This window comes from Platalea leucorodia (genome assembly GCF_965183815.1).
Source record: "Platalea leucorodia genome assembly, chromosome: 12".
NCBI lineage: Eukaryota > Metazoa > Chordata > Aves > Pelecaniformes > Threskiornithidae > Platalea > Platalea leucorodia.
Genome location: NC_138834.1, coordinates 7,784,556 through 7,804,606, shown reverse-complemented (window position 1 = coordinate 7,804,606; position 20,051 = coordinate 7,784,556). Strand labels below are relative to the sequence as shown.

The window sequence follows — 20,051 nt, the reverse complement described above, 5'->3', positions numbered from 1 at the left end:
TGGCTATTCAGTTAAACGCTAGCTCCACAAAGTTTCTGTAAAAATACCGGCTGTTCTGTAGCGATAACCTGTTTGGCGGTGCCAGAGTGGACGGGTTTATTTTTCCAGCGCTCTTAATTTTACAACAGCAGCTTCATTTGCCTGAAGTGGTAACGCAGTTTGAAGTCTCTAGTGAGAGCGTACTGGGGAGCTGAGCATCCAGAGCCGGTACCTACAGAGCGCAGGAACCTCCATCTAGTCCAGCGTGACCTGGATTTATATCGCGTTATGACAGCTCTAAGGGTTTTAGGGACCCGTGCTGGTGGTTAACACAAACAGCGAATAAACCCTTAACCTGTACCGACAGAGCAGGAAACGATAAAGTAGTCGGTACTGGGTTTTGTCCTCTTTTATCTGTCTTGCGAAAAAAAGAGACGGGCACTGTTTGAGCAGGATTCCCGCTTTCCAGGCCGAGTAGGTATTTGTGAAACGCAGTGCACCGCACCAGCTCAGAACACAAATAGTTTCCATCGAGGTCTAACTTGAAGAACTGCAATTAAACTTCTTTCTAAAATTAGAAACAGCTCCGCAATTATCATGTCAAACATACTTTTATCTTTCAAGGCAATCCCCGATAGTCTTCACTTGCATTCGAACGCTTTGCGTTCCTAGAGAACTGGGGAGCTCTGCACATTGCCAAAATCCTCTTCGGTGTCGCTCGCTGTTGCTAAACTATGGCAGGTGTGACTGATGGCATCCTTCTCCTTACAAGAAACGGCTCCAAAAAATAAGGAATGAAACTGGAAAATGCAATATTTATAGAAGTGAGAAACGGCACGTGATAGAGAATTTGGAGGTTATTTCTGAAGCTTTTGCTGCTTTAAAATCTTTATCAGTCTACAGTGTTTCCCAGTGAAACGCAGCTGCCACCCGTGACTATTCCAGCATTACAGTTAAACGTGGTAGTGGTGGTGTTTGTCAGCTGTGCTGCTGTGAAAGCCGGTCCCACTGAACCGCCCCGGGGAGAACCGAGCGGCAGCGCAGTAGCCCCAGGCCACAGGCAGCGTTCAGCTCGATAGCGGCTCGGGTATCCCGCTGTAAGTACGGCCGGGAGCCTCCTTACCCTCTGATAACGAGACCCTGCTGCCTCCTCTTCCAGCGCTGCGGGGGCCTCGGCCTCGGCTGGTCCTTCCCCGCCTGTCCTTCCTCGCTTTGTCACTCTGGGAATACTTGTCCCCTCTTGTTTTGCCAAAGGACTCGCAGGTCTCGCTGCCTCTGTGTTCGGTGCATTTCCATTCCACTGTGGCTTTTTGGAAGCAACTGCTGCTGCATTGCTGTCTTTATCCATGGAGGTGTTTTCAGATTTACCCGTACGTGTCTTCGAGCTGGCTTGGAGAGAGGAGGTCAGGTTAGTAACTGGCTTTCACGTGGTTTTGTTAGAATGTCTTTATTTTCTGTTAACAAACAGCATTATGGCTTTAGATTCTCAACAAGTATCTTCCCCTCCTACTGCGGCAGAGCCCCGTGGAGAGAAAGGAAAGCAGAAGCTAGCACAGAGTGCTCTCTCTTGTGCTGAGCTTTATCGCTCTGCATGACGCCAAGACGTTCCTGAACCCGTCTAGTTCACAGCTTTCCTATGAACAAAGACTCCAGGATCCGTACGATGCTTACCAACACCCTGCAAGAACGAGCAGATCGCTTCCTTTCCGTCTTAAACCTGACTTGGCTGGAAAACTAAACTTCTGTTTTCCATCCTCTTCAGGCAGTCTGCCTCCCTCGCCCGCCCCCGAAGCCCCCCGATACCTTTCCTGCCGCTGTGAAAAGCAGGGAGGCTGCTGGGAAGCTGGCTCCTTCTCGATGTCAGACAAGGTAGCCAAAATAAAGCTGGCTTCCAGCACCGTATCTTCAATGCTGAAAGCGATTGGTCTAAACACAAATGTTCAGGGTTAAACATGCACAATTACACGTGTTGGGGGAGGAAACACAGCTCTGCAATTCTATACGTAAAGGTTAAAAAGCGCCCCCTCTCAAACACTGAAAATCAAATGTATTTGCTGCTGAGGAAGAGGAGATGGCTTCCTGTTACAGATTTAAATGCACCAACGAGCAAATCCTATACAATATTATACTTGGTCAAATTATAGTTTTAAATATGTACCTTAAAATTATATTTTAAACAGAAAATGCGTTGTTTCTTTAGACTACTAAATAAAATCCTTGCATGCATTAGACTGAGAGCCTGAAGCGTCCAGGTAACATATATAGGCGCCCGTTAGTCAGCACGGCGAGCTTAGTAATGCTGATGCCTGTGGTAAATGCTTTATGCATAATAACAAACTACTTAACCCTGTATCGCAGATTAGAAATACAGCTTTTGGTACGAAATGAAAATCTATTTTATTGTTCCAGTTAAATACTCATTGAGTAACCTGCAGACAAAAATCGACTGCGGAGTTGTAACTGCAGTAGTTCTAGTCAGGTGTGTTCCAAAACGTACTTTCCAGATCTGTCAAAATGGATGGAGACAGGAACACTGGTAGCCTCTGAAAATGCCAGCAGTCCCTGAAAAGAAGGGGTGGGTGGTTAAGCATGGTTTTAAAAACAGAAGATCAATGTTGGAATGTAAGTTTATGCTGGCTGTTGTTTACTGGCAAAAAAGGGGTAAAAGTCTACTGCTTCTGGAGTACATTTCTTGCCTGCCCTGCCCGGAGCGTTGCCAAAGAAGCTCCTGCGTGTGGAACTTCTGTGGCCACGATGCTTTCTCCAGTACGGTTATGGTGCGGCTACCCAGCACCTAAACTAGTGTTCTGTTGTGTTACAGATGTTTCACCTGCCTTTCAAAGGCTACCGAGAGGGACTCCCCAGTGTCCTGAACATCCTGGGGGTTTTTAAAGCTAATCCTCAGCCAGCTGGTGAAATACCGCTGCTGGTCCGGCGGCCCACTGCCTCCGCCGTTCTGCGGGGACCATGCTGCGTTGTCCTGGTCAAGTCCGGCAAATTAATGGGAAATGTTTTATTTTCAAGAGAAATTCTTACTTTACCCTCAATTCTTTAAGGCAAAATGTCACTTCAGAATCTACTCCAACTTGAAAGTAGTCAAATTCATCTGGATTTAGTTGTATTTCAGTAAGCATTGTCTTTGAAAAATCTGTTTAAAATAACAAGAAAGCCAAGGACTCAAAGGAGTGAAGTGTGAACTCAACACAACTACGATTATAACCATAAGGTTTTTACATCAGCATCGTTTGAACAAATAATTGTATTTTTATAGTGACTAACAGTAATAAATGTTTACTTCTCTACATTTATTTCATAATTAAGTAAAATAAAATCCTCCATTTATTTACAGTACATCGTGTAGATTTAAACGGCTTTTAACAGAACCTATTTGATGTTCCACTGCGTGATCTAACCTGATACCCGCTGTCGTTCTTGCAAATCTGCTTTGTCGACAGGCATTCATCACAAACGGTATTACCGGCTGCTTATTGTCGCATAGATGGGAAGACCAAAATGCAGCATGACTTTAACAGATTAATCATAATTGCTGGCAATCATCGGAGGACAATGAAGGTGGACTTAGGTTCTTTGTTTTAAATTATAATCTCTTCCGGATACGTAAGTGGCAACAGGAAATAAGCTCTTCAGTTTCAGGTATTCAATTGTTGTTTGTTATCACTAGATTAGTGCGTAGTTGTTATTAGGTGTGTGCGAAGAAAGTACGAGGGTACTTCCCTGCTGCGTTACGGTCTCAGAGGCATTCAGAAAAATTTTACAGCAGTTTGAACAGGACACGCCTGTCCAGTTCTCCCCCAAAGCCAGGCTGCTAACAAAGCATTACAAACTGTTCCCAGTCTTGTGTTTCTCTGCTCAAGAGAGGTAGTTTTTTTTTTAATCTCAGCCTTCAACAAGGCCCCGTTGTGTGTTCAAATATAATCTTGTAAAGTTCCTTAAAACTGTAGAAATATACGCTTCTAACACGGGCCAGCTTCTGCAAGGCAGGGCCTGCCACATGCAAATGAAAACAAGTCTAGGCAGAAGGTGTAATGTCTTTCTTTGAAAATTAAACCTGCATGTGGAAAAACCCAAGCCATCGCCAGATGATACGTTCAAAGGACACGTTTTCTTTCAGTGCGTACAGAACATTTGCTGCGGGCAGTATGTTGCATCACATGCTGCGCAACAAGAACAATGCTTGTAATTCCTCCTTTTTCTCCTTGACTGTTTGTTTTTTTGGTATCTCATTAAATTTTTACCTACTATTTTTTTTCCACTCTCTTACAATAACCCTTGTATGTTTCTAAAAGAACAAAATTTGTCATTCAAAATGTAATCTTTTTAGTGTCTTCTTCTTTTCAGTTATTTCTTCCCCGTTTCACTCCAGTCAGTTTCCACCACTTAATCCTTCTTGCTCTCCACTGCTCTAGCCTGTTCTCAGCACAATCCCCACTCCTACGCTCTAGGCAGTCATCTTTTTCTAGGTTATTATCCTCAGCTTTGGTCATAAGCAAATATGAAAAGCATCCCTTTATTATATGATATACAAGAACCTATACTTCAAAACCACAATTATATCTTTAAAATTAGTTTGAGTCACACACCAAGAATCTAGATTGTTCTCCATCCCTGATGGAGATCTGAAAATGGCAGCGCGCAGCGTACCGGTGTTAGGCCAGCTAACACACTGCATTGCCCTTACGCTAAAATATACTCCCTAATGATATCAATTCTATAATTATGGTATTCAGATTTAAATAGTTCTTTTTAAAACATAAAATTATCTCCTTTTTCCTGTCTGTTGCCATGCTTCTGCTCTTGCAGCACAGTAATTACCTCTGTTCCAGCCTACAGCAAGCGGCATAATTTATTTCAATTGGTTGCTCAGTCTGATATCTGCCACTGATACCAGGAAAATGTTATTAAAAACATACTTTCTTAAAATATATTGAAACCAGAGGGTGGCAGCATGACTTAAAATCTCTCCCCATATGTTCCCTCTCTTAAAAATCTCATTCAGCCATAAAACGCATTCTCTGTTTATGTTGCCATAGTTGTTACTCCTTTAGTTCACCTATTTTAAAGTCCCGATATTGTTTCATATTTTGGATTTCCTTACCAGTGTCTTCCTCAGTGTAACTCTTGAAACAAACTTTCATTGGAGTAACTGATAAGGTTACTTCTTCTTGACTGGTTGGAAAGTGAATCATTATATCAGCCAGCAGCCTATAAAATTTCATTCAACATGAAAATAATTTTACATGCCACAAATAACTAGCTAGCGTTTGTTATTCGTATTAGAAATTAAAATTGTTACTTGGCAATACTGTTGGAGAAACTGCCTTTGAAATGTCCACCCCTTAAAAGCGCGCTGTATCTTTTTAATTGATTTATATAGCAATAGGTACATAAGAAATCTAAAAATACAACTAGTAACTACGAAAGCAAATTTGTTTATATTTAATACCTGTGTATGCTGCCAAATCAGTCTTACATATATATATATTGCTGCTACCTTTCTATATGCATATATCACAATTTTGAGCAAACCTCGGCATCTTATGCTCTTCATTCAAAAGCTTGCAGTTTTAAAAGTTGCATAATCTTTTTATAAACACAGTCCATACTATCTACACAGAGGTGTCTTTATACACGTTTAATGCTTTAATGGTTGATTACGTGACAAGAGCTCCTGTGCACAAGAAACACTTTTAATAGACATGCTGTCAGGAAAAGCACAGTCTAACTGTTCTTTGCCTTCGCTTGCAATGCCGTGCCAAATCTTGGATTCTTCCAGGAGCTGCTTTTCAAAGCAGAACTTTCCTTTATTGCATTAAAAAAATTGCACTTTTACCACTGGATTCTTTGCCTATAAAACTAAAGCGCTACTTTATTTGTCATAGGTGGAAGTTGCTCAAAGGTGTGAATTCAAATTATACATTACACGCTTCTCAAGGTTCGACTGAGTACGATTAATGGCAGAATGATCCCAATTTCTTAAGCTGTAATGTGAAAAATCAAGCACTAGGATACAGGATTTAGGAATTTGCCATTTTTGACTATGCCCTAATCAGATTTTGATTACGTTAATGACTATGAGAGCAGTATTGTCTCCTGTATGATTTTTTTTTTTCAGAAAAAATATTTTTGTTTTCATTACCTGGAGTGGACTTTAAGTATGTTTGGACACATGTGCTTTGCAAAAACAGCCTGCAACGGATCACATTCTTGAAACATCAGATTATATGTTTTTACAACACCTGAGTATAAAGGATATGAACAAAACTCAATGCTGAGTCTGTAATTTCAAATGTTTTTTCAGTACTATTTGTTCTTTTGGGAAATCTCAACAGAGAAAGCAACCAAGCGAGTTACTCTAGCTATGTGGAAATAACTCACCCACAAATAGAAAACTGAATTAACCTTCCATCTAAGACTTCCTTCATCCTATTAGTTATGCCCCTCCAGCATCTGAGTTTTTTAAGAATTCACAAGAAATAAGTGAACAGCAACAAGTGCAACAAATGCAGGGGGAAAAAAGGCTTCAATATTTAACTGGTATAATATAAATGGTGGTGGAATACAAAAAGGCAAAGCCTACAGATCTCTACGTAGTTCTAGATAAGCATGAGCTAAGTGAGCTTAATTGTCTTGAGACCTAATTCAATATATTCTCTCATTATTAGTAATACAAGCTATATTTTTAATAATGTAAACCAGTGTCTATTCCGCAGCACAGCTCAGCAAGCTGCGTTGATAGACGATGGTTCTTCATGAGTTTTGCAAAGACTAATGCCGATGGACATACTTGTGTTCTGCTGGACTGAGGATGTCAGACCTGTCACCATGTTGAAGAACTCTAAGTATTACAAGTGGGAAGACCCAGTAAATCCTCTAGTTCAAACACCTGCCAAAACAGGATTTCCCTCCCTTTCCATAATGTGTGTTTTTTCAGAATTTACTCTAAATTGTAAGCAGTAGGCTGACAATTAATACATAGCATGCATTAACTACTGAACTGAAGAACGTTCATCTGATAAAGCCTGTTGTAACTTCATTTTAACAAGGTGATGCACGTGAAGTATAAATTACGATGTGAAGAGGCTGGAAGTGCTTGGCATAATCTTCCATCAATAACATTCAGTTAATAATTACACTAAATACTGTGTTGCCCTGCTGTTTAAAACTGCTTCTGTTTCTGTAAAGTCACTTTATGTGCAACCTACCATGTTTGCAGAGGAGCTGAAAAGTTATGTGATGATCATTAATATTTGTATAAATGCTGCATTTCTCTACATTCCTTTCCAGCACATTTACGTATCTAAATACAGGAAGAACTGACTGTAAAAAAAAACCCAAACAAAAAAACACAAAAAATCAGTGCAGAGGTTACTCACCAGGCAATTTTGCAATATTATGTCCCTAGTTTCGTACAGTTTACCTCACGGTCCTGCTTTTATGGCTTCCCCAAACTGCTTTGTAAGCAGAGGCAGCCAATACTGATCCTCACCATCCTCACCCACTATTCCAATATGTGGCCAACAGATCTGTTTGCTAAACAAGTGGTCAAAGCTCTCCTGCCTCGTACTGGTTTTGAAGGCTACAGGAGAAATGCTCCAGAGGCAGAAATGTGATATTCCTTCACCCCAAGACTAAGCTGGTTCAGACTTCGGGAACCGCAGGGCACAGCTCAGGAGGTACAACTTCTAAATATAATTAAAGACCAACGCTCTCTTTTGCAGAATTGCTCGGAAGTGCTTGAGTTTAGAGCCATCTATATGCCTCTGTGAGCTTCCCCCTATAATTTCAATTGGAAATTGGGCTAATTTGCTGCTTACAAAGCTGTGCATAACAATCTACTAAAATGTACCTTAATTATCAATTTACATGGGAGGGATAACTGTTTTTCCTTCTGACATGGTTGAGACACAGCTGTCCAGCAGTAATGTTGAAAAAACATTGATGAGAAGAAGACATATGCATATGCTGACCTTGAAGAATTCACTGATCTTAAGGCAAGCTGAAAATATAAGTAAAATAATTTATTAACTCAAAATATTTCATATCGAACCTTTAACAAAAAAGCCATCTCTGTGCTTTGGTACCATACCTAAGCCACAAAACCTTTAAATGTGTACATCTCAAAATAAATAGAGATGCATCATGCATACAATCATGTTCAAACTTATCACCTTCATTATTACTGGTCAGAAGTCACTGGTATAATAGAGGCATAGGAATCCAATCTATGGAAATTTAAGTGGCCCTCAAGTGTGAGTTACTTAAGCACTTAAAGCTCAGCTTGCGTTTAAGGCATTTGAAGGACCGGAGTTTATTCTAAAACAATCTTCCCATACGCCCATCCACGTGATACGTACAAATGAGCAAAGACACTACTAGCACCTCAAAAATTCTTCAGGTATAAAAAGAAATTATCTCCACTTCTGATTTTCCAGCCTCCCAGCAAGTTAAGGAGAGTTGATCACTTTTAACTAAAAAACCTCTAGAGAAAACTCTAAGTCTGCTGGAAATGGTGTTTGATTAATCAGAGGCATATTAACGGATGCATTCTTCCTGGTGAGTCATACTGGTACAAAACCATATTGTTTAGAGGCAGCTTCTGATGGGGTACAAAACATAAACCTTTTGACCCATGACAACAGAAATAAAACCCTTGGTATTAATCCGGATGTCCTGGACAAGATTCAGCTTGGAAGACAAAAATTGAAGAAAACTAGGGGCAGAGTAGGAATGAACCTTCCACGATGTAATCTGCATAATTGCAATTACAGAAAATAATGGCATTTGTCCATATTGAAAGTGGAGGAAGCTGAGAGAGAATGGAACTCAGACCAAAGGGCACCTGTAAGAAAACAACACGATATCCAACAACATCAATACTATGCTTCCAAGAAAGATTTTTAAATTACAATAAACCAAATTGACTTACACCTTTTTCTATGGGGTCAAACCAAAATTCATCACTAATACGTGCTATGGCATGTATTGCTCTTCCAAACACTAGCAGGAAAAGAAAACAGGGCAATATGCATTCTAAGTTAAAAAACAGTTATAATGCATTTTCTCCAGAATAATTTAAGAGGAAACATTACAGATTTCCTACACGTTTCAAAGAAAATCAATGACATGGTGGAAAACATTACTTTTTAATAGCACTAACACCTTGATGTTTTTGAAAGCTGCCTCTGACGAGGCCCACCTCAAATGTCATCTGTCCCTTTGCAGCAACTGGCGTGACCTGATGTCACCACAAATTAACTCAATCTAATTGGACAACACACCACTTAAGTTAGAAATTACATTTTTTAAATGGCAACAAGTTTGAGCAAGCGGTAAGCAGCTGGACATCTGTAAAGATGCGGTCCTAGAAAACACAGAAGAAACCAGCAGTGGGTCTCAGAATTTGCCTCTGCCCAGCCTGGCACCGGCAGAGCGGCATGCTGCGCGAAACGCTGCGCGCAGGTTTAGCTGGGCCTCTGGAAGGGGAACGGCCTGCGCAGGGAGGCGCCCAGCTAAGCAATGGCTTCTCCACCTGAAAGTACCACAAATCCATCCCTCTGCTCTCTAATCTGAACAACTTTCAGAGGCCGCGTGTTGCCCGGCAAAAATGCCTTTTTCCTCCGGGGGATAAGGGAGAAGCAGCTCCTCAGCTCTGCTGTGACCGTGGCAGAGCTGGCCGCAGCTCCCACCTCGCACCCTCTGAAAGCCCCCACGGGGAAGCCCACTGAGGGCAGTGCCGGGGACCCCAGCGCGCCAGCGGCCAGTCACACCTTCCCACGGCCGCCGGCCCCACTGAGGTGTGCCGCCCTGAGGCGGCCCCGCTCTGGGGTGCCTGTTTCTCCCACATGCACCCCTCTGCCCCAGGCACACCGCCTCCTCTGGGGCCGCAGGTACCTCTGAGGTGAGCCCCCCCAATGACACCCTTCATGGCCGGCTGCGCAGCCCCCCCCTCGCACGACGGCTGCAGAAAAGGCGGGAAACACCCCACCCCGCAGGCGAGGGGCGGGGCTTAGCGCTCTTCAGAGACCCGGATGTAGCCACAGGCGTGGCTGCGGAGAAACGCGTTTCGGGCTGCCTTGGCCCTTCGGAGGCGCCGTAGCGGGTGGTTGGCGCCGGCCTGGCTTCCGGGAGGAGCCGCAGCGGCTGGTGTGAGGCAGCGCGGCGCCGAGCAGGATGGTGAGCGGCGGGGACGCCCCGTCCCCCACCCCCGGGGCCCTCTCCCCGCCGGGGCTCGCCCCGCCGCGCCGGGGCCGGGGGGGGGGGGGGGCTAGGCTCGCCTCCTCCGGCCGCGGCCGGGCGGGCCTGGGTCAGCGGCGCGGCGGGCGGGCGGGCCCCACTGGCGGCCGCGGAGCGGCTGTGCCGAACGTGAGCTCGGGGAAGGTTTTCTGTCGGTCGCCGCCCAAAAATCCGCCTAATGCCGAGCTGAGGTGGATGGAGGGGCGGGAGGGGGGCGCTGAGAGGAGGTGAAGGCGCTGAGGGCCCGCCGGTGGTGAGGAGGCCGTGCCGAGGGGCTGCCGCCGGCGGCAGAGCGGCCGGGGGCTGCGCGCAGGAGCCGATTTTTAATTTTACTTATTTATTTTTTTTTAACGCTTCTTTCATAACATCAACAATTCATTAATTATTATTTGCCTATTCATTTGGCTATATTTTCTTTTCTGTTGCTTTCTTTTGTTTAACATTGAACATGTTTCACCCTGTTTTTCATTCCCCCCTGTCTGCAATCAACTTCTTCATTCCAATAAGGCTGGGCACAGAGTAAGTTTACTCCTCTTGGCTGTTGCTAACACCGGTGGTAAGGGCTTGTTAATGTTGCTAGATGATGTGACTGTCAGATGGTACACATGAATTAGGGGCTACTGCTCAAACCACGCTCAAGCGCGCACCTAAATTCCTAGTTAAACCCAGATGTTGCAGCATTATTTGCCGCTATTTTATGTCGCAGATACCTGTGATTATTAAACATACTTCAATGCTTTTAATTTGTTCTCGTGATTGTAGCTTGCCAAGCTTTTCTTTAATTAATAGGAGCTCAGACGTGATTTGGGGGAAAATACGGGGCCTGCCAGTTCATCAGCAAAGGAAGTGGTCTTTGTTGAATGCACGAACTGCTGACTTTGAGTGGCAGAATAATTTTATTAAACAGTAAATACATAGCTGGTATTGCATGTCTAAGTCCCTTAAGCATCATGAAGAGAATCTATCTATTGCCACTTTAATAATCAAAATCACTTGTTATTCATTTTTTACTTGCATTCAAATATATCATCTCTAGACTGATGCTAGTGAGGGTATTTTTCACTGGGAACGCTTGAAGGACCATCAAAAATGTGTCTTCTCCCCCCCGGGTTAGTTTTAAATTAATAGCTCATTCATTAAAAAACTCTTGTATTGCTTTACCGATAATTTCAACCATCTATTCTCCAAAGATGCATGGCTTTGATGATGGCACTGAGATTCTTAATCTGAAAAAAAAACAAAACCCAAACAAAAAACCCACCCAAGTTCCCTCTGCCTTTTTTGATGACTGTTAGCATGAAGATAGCTGCATGGCCTAAAAATTTGAACAGCAAATATTAAAAAAATTTCTTAGCATAGTTACTACTGCTTATGTACATATATCTATCTGGGCTGTATCTTTTACAAGCACACTTGATGGCTGTCCTCTTAGGAACTGTCTTGCTAACAAAGCATTATGGTTGGAAGATAAACTCTCTTTTAATATGGAGCTATTTATCAAGTTAACAGGGATGACTGTCTCTAGATCCAGTGTTTTTACAGTGTAGTGCCGTAACACCCCGTGCTTCATAGAGCTTTTTATGCCCTTTTTGCATAATTAATTTATTGCTCTGTTGCTCGCATTAATTATTTCTTTATTCGCAGATTTAAAGCCTGTGATATTAAACTATGGTCTTACTTCATCTGAATCCTTAATTTCGAAGTCCCCATTAAATTTGTATTCTCCTTGCATCTATTGTAGTGAAACTATGAATATACAGAACTGGCAAGAGAACCACTGTGTGCAGTAGGCTGGCTTCTCTTCTCTGCAGTGCCCTGGGGTTTTTTTCTGTTTTGTTTTTTTTTTAAAACTGTTAGTCTTATCTTGTTGTTCAGGGGTTCCTACAGTCCGGCCTCTGAACGTGTCAGCTGTTCTGGGCAGCTATTAACACATGTTGCAAATTTGCTGCTTTTTTTTTTTTTTTTTTGATAAGGAAGAAAACAGAAGTTAATTAAAGTAGAAAGAAACGTGGATGAAGAGTTTTAAAGGGAAGTGGCCACAGTTTAGGCAGGTCTGTGCTTGAGAACATGTACTAGAGATGTCCTGGGTTTTATTTTTTTTTTGGATGTTTAAGGAGAAAAAAAGAAGTGGGATAGTTTATGGTAGTTTCCAAATTTGTGTAAAATACATCAAGTAGTAACAAATTTCTGTTGTTGTTATACCTTGCAATGGCTTTCAGCAACAAAATAAAAAAAAAAATAATTGTGTAGACCGTTGTGTTTTTAAGGCCCCCCTCTGGATAATGTTCTGCATTAGTAAGGGCCCTTATCTTCCTTCAATATAGCAATATTCCATCACCATTTCATTCTTATTTTAGTAGTTTTTACATCAAAATGCGAAGTTATGAAACTGAAGAAAACATTGCAATGCCTTCTGTTTGCCAGTGACTTTTGTCTTAATAAGTATCTGTAATGCTCTTTCTTTCCTGTCGTGGCACCTGATAAGTTGGTGTTAGTATTAGGAGATCTTCACATTCCACATCGATGCAACAGCCTCCCAGCCAAATTCAAAAAACTGCTGGTTCCAGGGAAGATCCAACACATCCTCTGCACAGGAAACCTCTGCACCAAGGACACTTATGACTACCTCAAGACTCTGGCCGGGGATGTTCACGTTGTCAGAGGGGACTTTGATGAGGTAGTGTCCTCTATTGATAATGCCATGGTTTTGTGCATCGTTTACATATAGGCAACATTTGGGTTATTTGTAATTCAAGGAGAAGTGGGCAAAGTGAGGTTACGTAGTGCTAAGAGCATGTGAAAAGAAAACGGGGCAAAAGAGTTGGGGTTAAAATCAATAATGTGACTTGCACAGTAAGTTCTCATCTGTCATCAGTATGAACAGAAGTAATTTGCGTACTTGGCTATGTCTAGGACTCCAGCAAACAGGACCTGCTGTTGTCAGATCTTTGCCGTTCCTTGCATCCTACCACATTCACCACGGCGTTCGTAAAAGCAGCTTTGTAGCTCTCATTTTATAGCCCTAGGGCCCAATTACATTGAATATTTCCATAAGCTTTCCCCTTCTCTTCTTGGTGTTGCATAGATATTTTTAAATATAAATCTGTACATCTAATCTGTGTTTGTTGTTTTCTTCTTTCTTTTTTTTTTTTTTTAATTTTTAGAACCTGAATTATCCTGAACAGAAAGTTGTAACTGTTGGACAGTTCAAAATCGGGCTGATTCATGGCCATCAGGTTATTCCTTGGGGTGATATGGCCAGCCTGGCACTGCTACAAAGGCAGTTTGATGTGGACATCCTAATTTCGGGACATACACACAAATTTGAGGCATTTGAACATGAAAACAAGTTCTATATCAATCCAGGATCAGCTACAGGAGCTTACCATGCCTTAGAGAAGTAAGTGAAGTACTAGGAATACCTGTGGGGCATTTCTGTTTGGTATCAAAACTGAACTACAAGACTGATTATGAAGGTTAACGTTGACATTCTGAATGGCGGGGAGAGGAAGGGTTGATGGTACTTGCTAAATCTCCTTGACTGAAACAGAGGAGAATGAAATATGTGAGGCTTCAGATCCGATGTGCTGTGCTTACAAATTTCATATCCATTTTTCTTAGACTGATTTCTGTTAACTAGTGGTGAAACACTGCTAAGGCGATTATATACAGACAGTTAATATGAATTTTTTTCCTCTCTTTCCAGCAACATCATTCCTTCATTTGTGCTGATGGATATCCAGGCTTCTACAGTAGTTACATATGTCTATCAACTAATTGGAGATGATGTGAAAGTAGAAAGAATTGAGTACAAAAAGTCTTAAAAATGTATTTGCTTGTCTGGTATTTTTACCATCTCATTCTGAACTGCAAGTTACTACAATACTTGATTGCTAGTTTACAGTACTACACTTACTCGCTAACAGCTTAACAATGTAGCTTATTGGTAGTAACTGTAAAACAACATTGTGTTTGCTTTTCTCTGTATTGAATTGATTTGTAAAATATTCCATTAAAATAACTGTTTAAATACTGTTCCTTAATGTTGTAATAAACTCCACTTCATAGAAAAACTAAGCATTTTGAACTGTTGTTGGGGAAAAAAATGCAGCAGTTGTAGTTGCTTTTAAAATGCCTGATGCTCTGGTTTGGTGACTTACTTCTAAAGGATACTTGTAAAGGGCTTGAACAAAAAGATTGAGGGCTCTGGGGCCATGTTACGTTTGCTTCAGAATCCAGCTGATATTTGATTTTCTCGATGTAACATTCCCAGTTAAGTTAAAAGAATAAAATGGAGTGATAGATTCTGAAAATGTTACAATTAACTTGTAACTTACAGTTGTAATTTCACTGTAGAAAGTCTCACTTTAGTCTTTTTATAACCAAAGCAGTTTCAAATACCACTGTGCTTTAATGAATGATGGTCTCAAATCTATGAACAGCGAAGAGAGGCTTTCCTTTATTTATGGCTTATATGTGACACTACATGTATATGCACTTTGCTCCATGTACAAAGGTTTTAAATAATTTCATTCCATAGGGCACTTGTACTACTACTGAAGACTAAAAACTGGTTGTTCAAGAAGCCTGGACCTTTTGGCTGTCCTATTCTCATGACTGCAGGGAACTGAATGTATTTTAACAGCTCCCCTTTCTCATGAGTGCTAACTTTCCAATAAAAAGAGAGTTTTACCTTTTGTCTTCTACAGAAGAACATTTAGAATGGTGGCCTGTTTCCTTTGCAGATGTTGGCCTTTGTATTATGACTTTTTTTGGTGCTGTATCTATGCAAAAAGCTGTGGGGTATTTGTTACGAGGGTTTGAGTCAAACTAATGGTTTTCACAGAACCTAAGGGATCAGCTAGAACCCTTACTTCTGTGTCATAAGCTGACTAAATAACTTATTTCTATTCAAAATAAGTGTGCTTTACCTTAGAAAAAGGCCAAGCATTTCAGCCTGGTATCTCGGGAATCTTTGGCTAACTGCTATTTCATGCAGCGAAACACGTGCCTGTTGCTTTACCCTGCTGCAGGCACAGCAAGAACACAGCTGAAAAGAAAGCCTTGGCGCACATCATTATTCAAGGAAGGTTAGTGACCGAGTGGAACATCAATTTACTGACAACTTCATAATTAAAAAAGGTTTATAGAATACTGTAAGGCCAAAATTGATACGTAAGTCTGTTTATTCATGCTCACTGTAATTAAAATTACAATTTGTCTACAAAGCGTATTTTACATGAAGTACATCACTTACAGTTTTAAAAAAAGTTTATCATCACAATTATGCAAGGTTATGTCTGCGTAAATGAAATCTTAGAGTGATCCTGACAGTAGACTTAAACATGGAGAAATAGAGAAGTAAAGGAAATAAACTTTAATCCTTCCTAATATCAAAGTGCTGAATATGAACGTTATTGCCGAATAGAAACAGGAAATTCTGCTGTAAATCTGAATTGTTTCAATAGGGATAGAGTATGGAGATGAAACAGCCTAGAACAGTTAAAGTAAGTGTGGAAAGCTTGAGGTAGCTTTTGGTAAAAGAGCATTGAGGTTTTAGTTTAACGTTCACCTGACCAGTATGCGCATTCTCAGTGCGTGGCCCTCATCTTGCCAGTAGAGGGAGAACAGAAAAGGGTAAATCAAAATCTTCTCGATGACAGTTCTCGTACACACGTCTCCTCTGGTCCGTTCAGATACATCTGGAAGGTAAAAGAACAATGGTAACAGGGCTTAGGAAAGCAGCGTATAATCTAAGACCTGTGGAAGTACTTGAGAGCATAAGGCTTAGCATGGCACAGATTTGGTTCAAGTAAAATATAAAGGGATATTTTATTATATACAATATATTTTACTAAAATCAATCAGCTAACAAGTATTTTTGCTAGAAGTTGAGTGAAAGTCTTTTAGTTTAGGAAAAAAAGGAGAAAATACTGCAGGGGGTATAAAGGTGGTTGGTTTTACCTTCAGAAGCTCAGCTGATGGTATGTCTACCACAGCAGGATTTCCACATTTCTCTTGATATTCTTGAATTAGGGCTGTTGCATCATCAATGCTGTAGGAGGCAAAAGTTTACCCACCGTGTCAACAAGTTCTCTAAAAAGCCAAGAATTTAGACTGTATACACTGAAGATATGACCCCATAATTTTGAAGTCAGGTAAGTCCCATCATTTCCCAGTAGAGGAAAGCAAGCCGTGACAAGTCTAGCATTTAACCTGTGGCTGGTAATAAAACCAATATATACTAGAATTTAAACGGTTATTTATTGGTTCCTGTCCCATTTTGACTGCAGGGTAACTGGTAACAAAGTGACTTGCAATACTGAGTATTTGGGGTCTTACAGTGAAAGTTTGCAGCTGTGCACAATGAGCCCAAGTGCTGTGAGTCACTGATAAATTGCTGATTGAGAACCGCCCTGTGGTGGGTCCAGTGGCAAGGCCCTTTTTGTTTTATTTAAGTGGAACGTAAGAAGTATTTCTAACTCTTGGAAAAACTTAGCAGCAAAACCACTAATGCCTAAGTCTTAAGTACAGGCAGTTAATTTAGTTTTTTTCAGAGTGTTCTTATTGCCGAAGCTGTGACTCTGTGATGCCGCTAAGCTGAATTCATCTGAAGGTATGGTGAAGTGATTCAAAGCAAAAGCGTTGGCTTTTTCAGTCAGGTTACTTCTGCTATTTTAACCACATTTGACCTGCCGGCCAGGCCAGGCTCACTAAGCTGTTACTCTGGCTTGAATGACACTGTAAAACTCTACCCTAAGCATGCCAAGTAGTGAGGTGAGATTGTTATTTTATTTCTTTATTTAACTTAGAAATACTTTAAAAATTCTTGGAGACTAAGTATAGATAAATGTCAATGACTTCAAATAAATGAAAACAAAATAAAGGAGATAATAAATTTCTGTAATTGCTATCAGTCATGCATCATCTATTTTATTAACTTACCAGTTCTTTTTGGCAAAGTAATCCACCAGTTCTTTCATTCGGTGAGTATTCATCAGTTGTTGCTTCAACAGTGGAAAATACTTAGTTTTCAAGAATTTTTCATATAGCTTCTCATTTATGATACTGTCCAAAACCAAAGATCTAATCTGTAGATTTAAGTTTTAGTAATGGAAAAAGTAATGGAAAAGTATTAATATTTTAAACATAAAAAAATTACTTTTGAATGAAAAGAGCTCAGACTTTTCTTATTGGACCCCCATAGAGCAGGATTTTAATTTTTTTTTTTTTTTTTTTTTTTTTTTTTAGTGCTGTGAAATGGCAGATTTTATGAGGACTGATCTCAGATTCAGGTAGGGGAATGAGTTAAGAAACTCACCCTTAGGAAGGCAGCCCAAGGCTAGGCAGGAGGGAGTGCAGTTTCATCAGCCTTTTGGCCTTTTTACTTAAAACGTTTTTTTTTTTTTAGAAAACTATAGTAGCATTGCTGCAAACATTGCTGTCCTACAAACAGGGGCAGCCTGTAACACAGGATTGTGTATATATACAAGAAGGTTTTCAGTTGCACAACATTAATAAAAATACAAAAATCCCTGCAAATGTTGCTATATTTTGGAAGTGTGCATTATGTCAACTAATGCTTGGCAAGATCAGAGAGAGGAGAAAAAAAAGGTTCTACGTACACTTATCTATCAAAAAAAGCCTCTAAGTCAAAGGGAAGTGAAGTAAATTTTATGTATTTACCTGAGAAGCAAATGCCACTACTTCTCCAGTGTTCATGTGTTCATCTATTTGTTGCAGCACAGTTTCTGTGTTACATGTTGATAAGAAACCCTTGCAAAAATAAGTTACAAAACATCGATACTCTGTGAATCATTGAAGTAGAAACTCCCCCTTCAAAGCAAGCATTTGATTTACTCAGGAAAAATTAATGTTTTGAAATTCTAGGTATAAACATGAAATTATCAAACCAGGATCTGTGCAGTTTGACTGAAAGAGTAGTACTCATTGCTTTTAACTCTCAAAGGGTATTTTGCTGTAGCTGCTACAGTCTGCTCGCAATTAGTCAAAAAAATCTAAATGTCTTAACACTAATGCTGTAAGTTGGGAAAATCTTTCTGAGCTTTAATGACTGGCATTCTAAGAATTTAAGATGCCTTTACGAGTGCCACTTTGCTCGTGACAAATATGGGAACAGCCCATAATGCTTCATCTGGGAGAACAATGCAGAGCATAAATTACTGGAAACAAATGAGAAGAGAAAGGAAACTGTCAAGATACATGAATAGCGAGGACGTGGCTCTAAGGCAAAAAGCTTCCATCAGAACTCGTGGTGCATATCAAGCATCTTTCTAAGAAGTCAGGAGCTTTCAACTCAACACTTTTCTGAAGTAGGATTCGGTACTTTTCTTACAATCTGCTGTGAAACTAGCCCACTGGTAGCTTCTCAGCAATTATATATGTGATCATGACTTCACACTGCTCTAGCAGGTTTATGGCTATGGCTTGGGTTTTGTTGGGTTTTTTGGCATGAGTTTCATGGGTGGGATCCCATAAAATATCCTCAAATCCTCAAAAGGCAAAGTCATATGACAAAGCTGCTGAGGAGGACTTGAAGCTAGCTGGTTTTGCTTATTTTAAAAAAAAAAAAAAAAAAGCAGAAGTGTTCACATGATCCCTTTCAGAAGGACAAATTCAGGGCAATAGCCTTTGTGGGTGGGAGCTGCCAAGCAGCTGTCAGCAGTGACATAGTTAAATAAAATGGGATTATAAGTTACCATCTTTGACGGTCTCTGTGGAAGATAACATGCTTAAAGGCATTTCCCTTGCATAGATAGAACACAAAAATTATTATTTACCTGAATTTGCTGCTCTCGCTTCTCAGGCTGAGGAATCAGCAACAGGCAGCCCAAAGCAAAAGCCGGAAGGTCCAACTGTGCATATTGTTTAGCTATTCCAATGACATCCAAGTCAGCCAGAACAGGACACCTTCAGAAGAAGATTAGGTGTGAAGTTCTCAACTATGATATATATAGATAGATAGATAGATATGGATGGTTTAGGACTGTCAACAAAACGGCACTGAGATTTTTAAGCCAGATAGAACAATACATTTTTACCTCATCTTACTTTCAGAAACGGCCAAGCTATGTGAGTTGAAGTTCCACAGAATACAAATGCATGACAATTTTCTAGCTTGAAAAAAAACCCCACCCAAGACTAGTTTCTCTTTCTAAACACCCAAGGCCCTATTTTGAGGGGAAGTGTTGGCCAACTGCCCAGTGTAATGCTTTGGTACATGTGTATCTGCACAGTAGTGTGGGTGTGTTCTTCAGCTGGATCCCTTTCCAGTATTTCCTAGCTAACTTTTGGTTCAGGTCAGGCTCTCTGAGCTCTGGTTCTTCTCTTGAGCAAGTCAGAGCATTATGGTGGATAAGATCATGATTTATTGTGCTTTTTTAGATTGTAAAGGCAATGCAAATCTGGTTTATGTACAGAATGTTTTGGAACATTAATACCATAGGTTAACCACATTTATAGATGTGCAGCTATTAGATTTTTGTCATGTCAGGTTTATTCTTTGTAGGAAAAGGAATTCTTTCTCTTCTATACTCTGTGTTAATGTTTTAGGAAATGTGCTATATTTTGGGCTAAGAAAGATATTAACTGGACTTCTAGGGTTGACCGTGACTCCTTTAAAAGTGTCAGGACAGGAGCAGATATCCCTCATGGGGGCAGCGACTGGGCAGATAAATTGGTTTTCAGCAGTCTGCGCTGCTGATTCTGAGTCCCAATTTAGCAAGCAGTTCCCAGCACAGTTTAAACAGCCAAGGTACCGAGTTACAGCACATGTTGTCAACAGTCTCCGGGCAAGC

At 40.8% G+C, this 20,051-nt stretch overlaps 3 protein-coding genes across 9 annotated transcripts in view; 1 reads left to right on the top strand and 2 right to left on the bottom strand.

The window, feature by feature from the left end:
• Nucleotides 1–647: 647 nt before the first annotated feature.
• On the bottom strand, nucleotides 648–9,925 carry RAD9B (RAD9 checkpoint clamp component B; the record flags this gene model as incomplete). The annotated part of the gene is made up of 11 exons (XM_082324786.1): nucleotides 648–779; nucleotides 1,103–1,364; nucleotides 1,783–1,905; nucleotides 2,477–2,541; nucleotides 3,021–3,127; nucleotides 5,096–5,202; nucleotides 6,137–6,236; nucleotides 7,203–7,317; nucleotides 7,847–7,996; nucleotides 8,927–8,997; nucleotides 9,892–9,925. The coding sequence occupies 11 exons, from the start codon at nucleotides 9,923–9,925 to the stop codon at nucleotides 648–650; spliced, it is 1,266 nt and encodes a 421-aa protein (XP_082180912.1).
• Nucleotides 9,926–10,074: 149 nt separating this feature from the next.
• Nucleotides 10,075–14,492, top strand: VPS29 (VPS29 retromer complex component). Of its 2 annotated transcripts, none has more exons than XM_082324960.1 (4): nucleotides 10,075–10,173; nucleotides 12,719–12,910; nucleotides 13,398–13,633; nucleotides 13,940–14,492. In XM_082324960.1, exons 1-4 carry the CDS (start codon nucleotides 10,171–10,173, stop codon nucleotides 14,055–14,057), a joined length of 549 nt encoding a protein of 182 aa, XP_082181086.1. In that variant the 5' UTR covers nucleotides 10,075–10,170; the 3' UTR covers nucleotides 14,058–14,492. The 2 variants fall into 2 exon arrangements, with proteins under 2 accessions (XP_082181086.1, XP_082181085.1); XM_082324959.1 differs by lacking the exon at nucleotides 10,075–10,173 and adding an exon at nucleotides 12,214–12,284.
• A 999-nt stretch (nucleotides 14,493–15,491) lies between these two features.
• KNTC1 (kinetochore associated 1) overlaps nucleotides 15,492–20,051 on the bottom strand; it is a 41,043-nt gene continuing 36,483 nt past the window's right edge. For 4 of the 6 annotated variants that reach the window (XM_082325392.1, XM_082325389.1, XM_082325390.1 and 1 more), the window contains exons 60-64: nucleotides 19,035–19,164; nucleotides 17,920–18,009; nucleotides 17,179–17,324; nucleotides 16,198–16,288; nucleotides 15,492–15,935 (exon numbers count right to left, since the gene is read on the bottom strand). In XM_082325392.1, coding sequence (XP_082181518.1) covers nucleotides 15,876–15,935; nucleotides 16,198–16,288; nucleotides 17,179–17,324; nucleotides 17,920–18,009; nucleotides 19,035–19,164 — 517 coding nt within the window. In that variant the 3' untranslated portion in view covers nucleotides 15,492–15,875. Of the gene's footprint in view, nucleotides 15,936–16,197; nucleotides 16,289–17,178; nucleotides 17,325–17,919; nucleotides 18,010–19,034; nucleotides 19,165–20,051 lie in introns of those variants that run through there. The other 2 variants (XM_082325393.1, XR_014229623.1) reach the window with 2 other exon arrangements.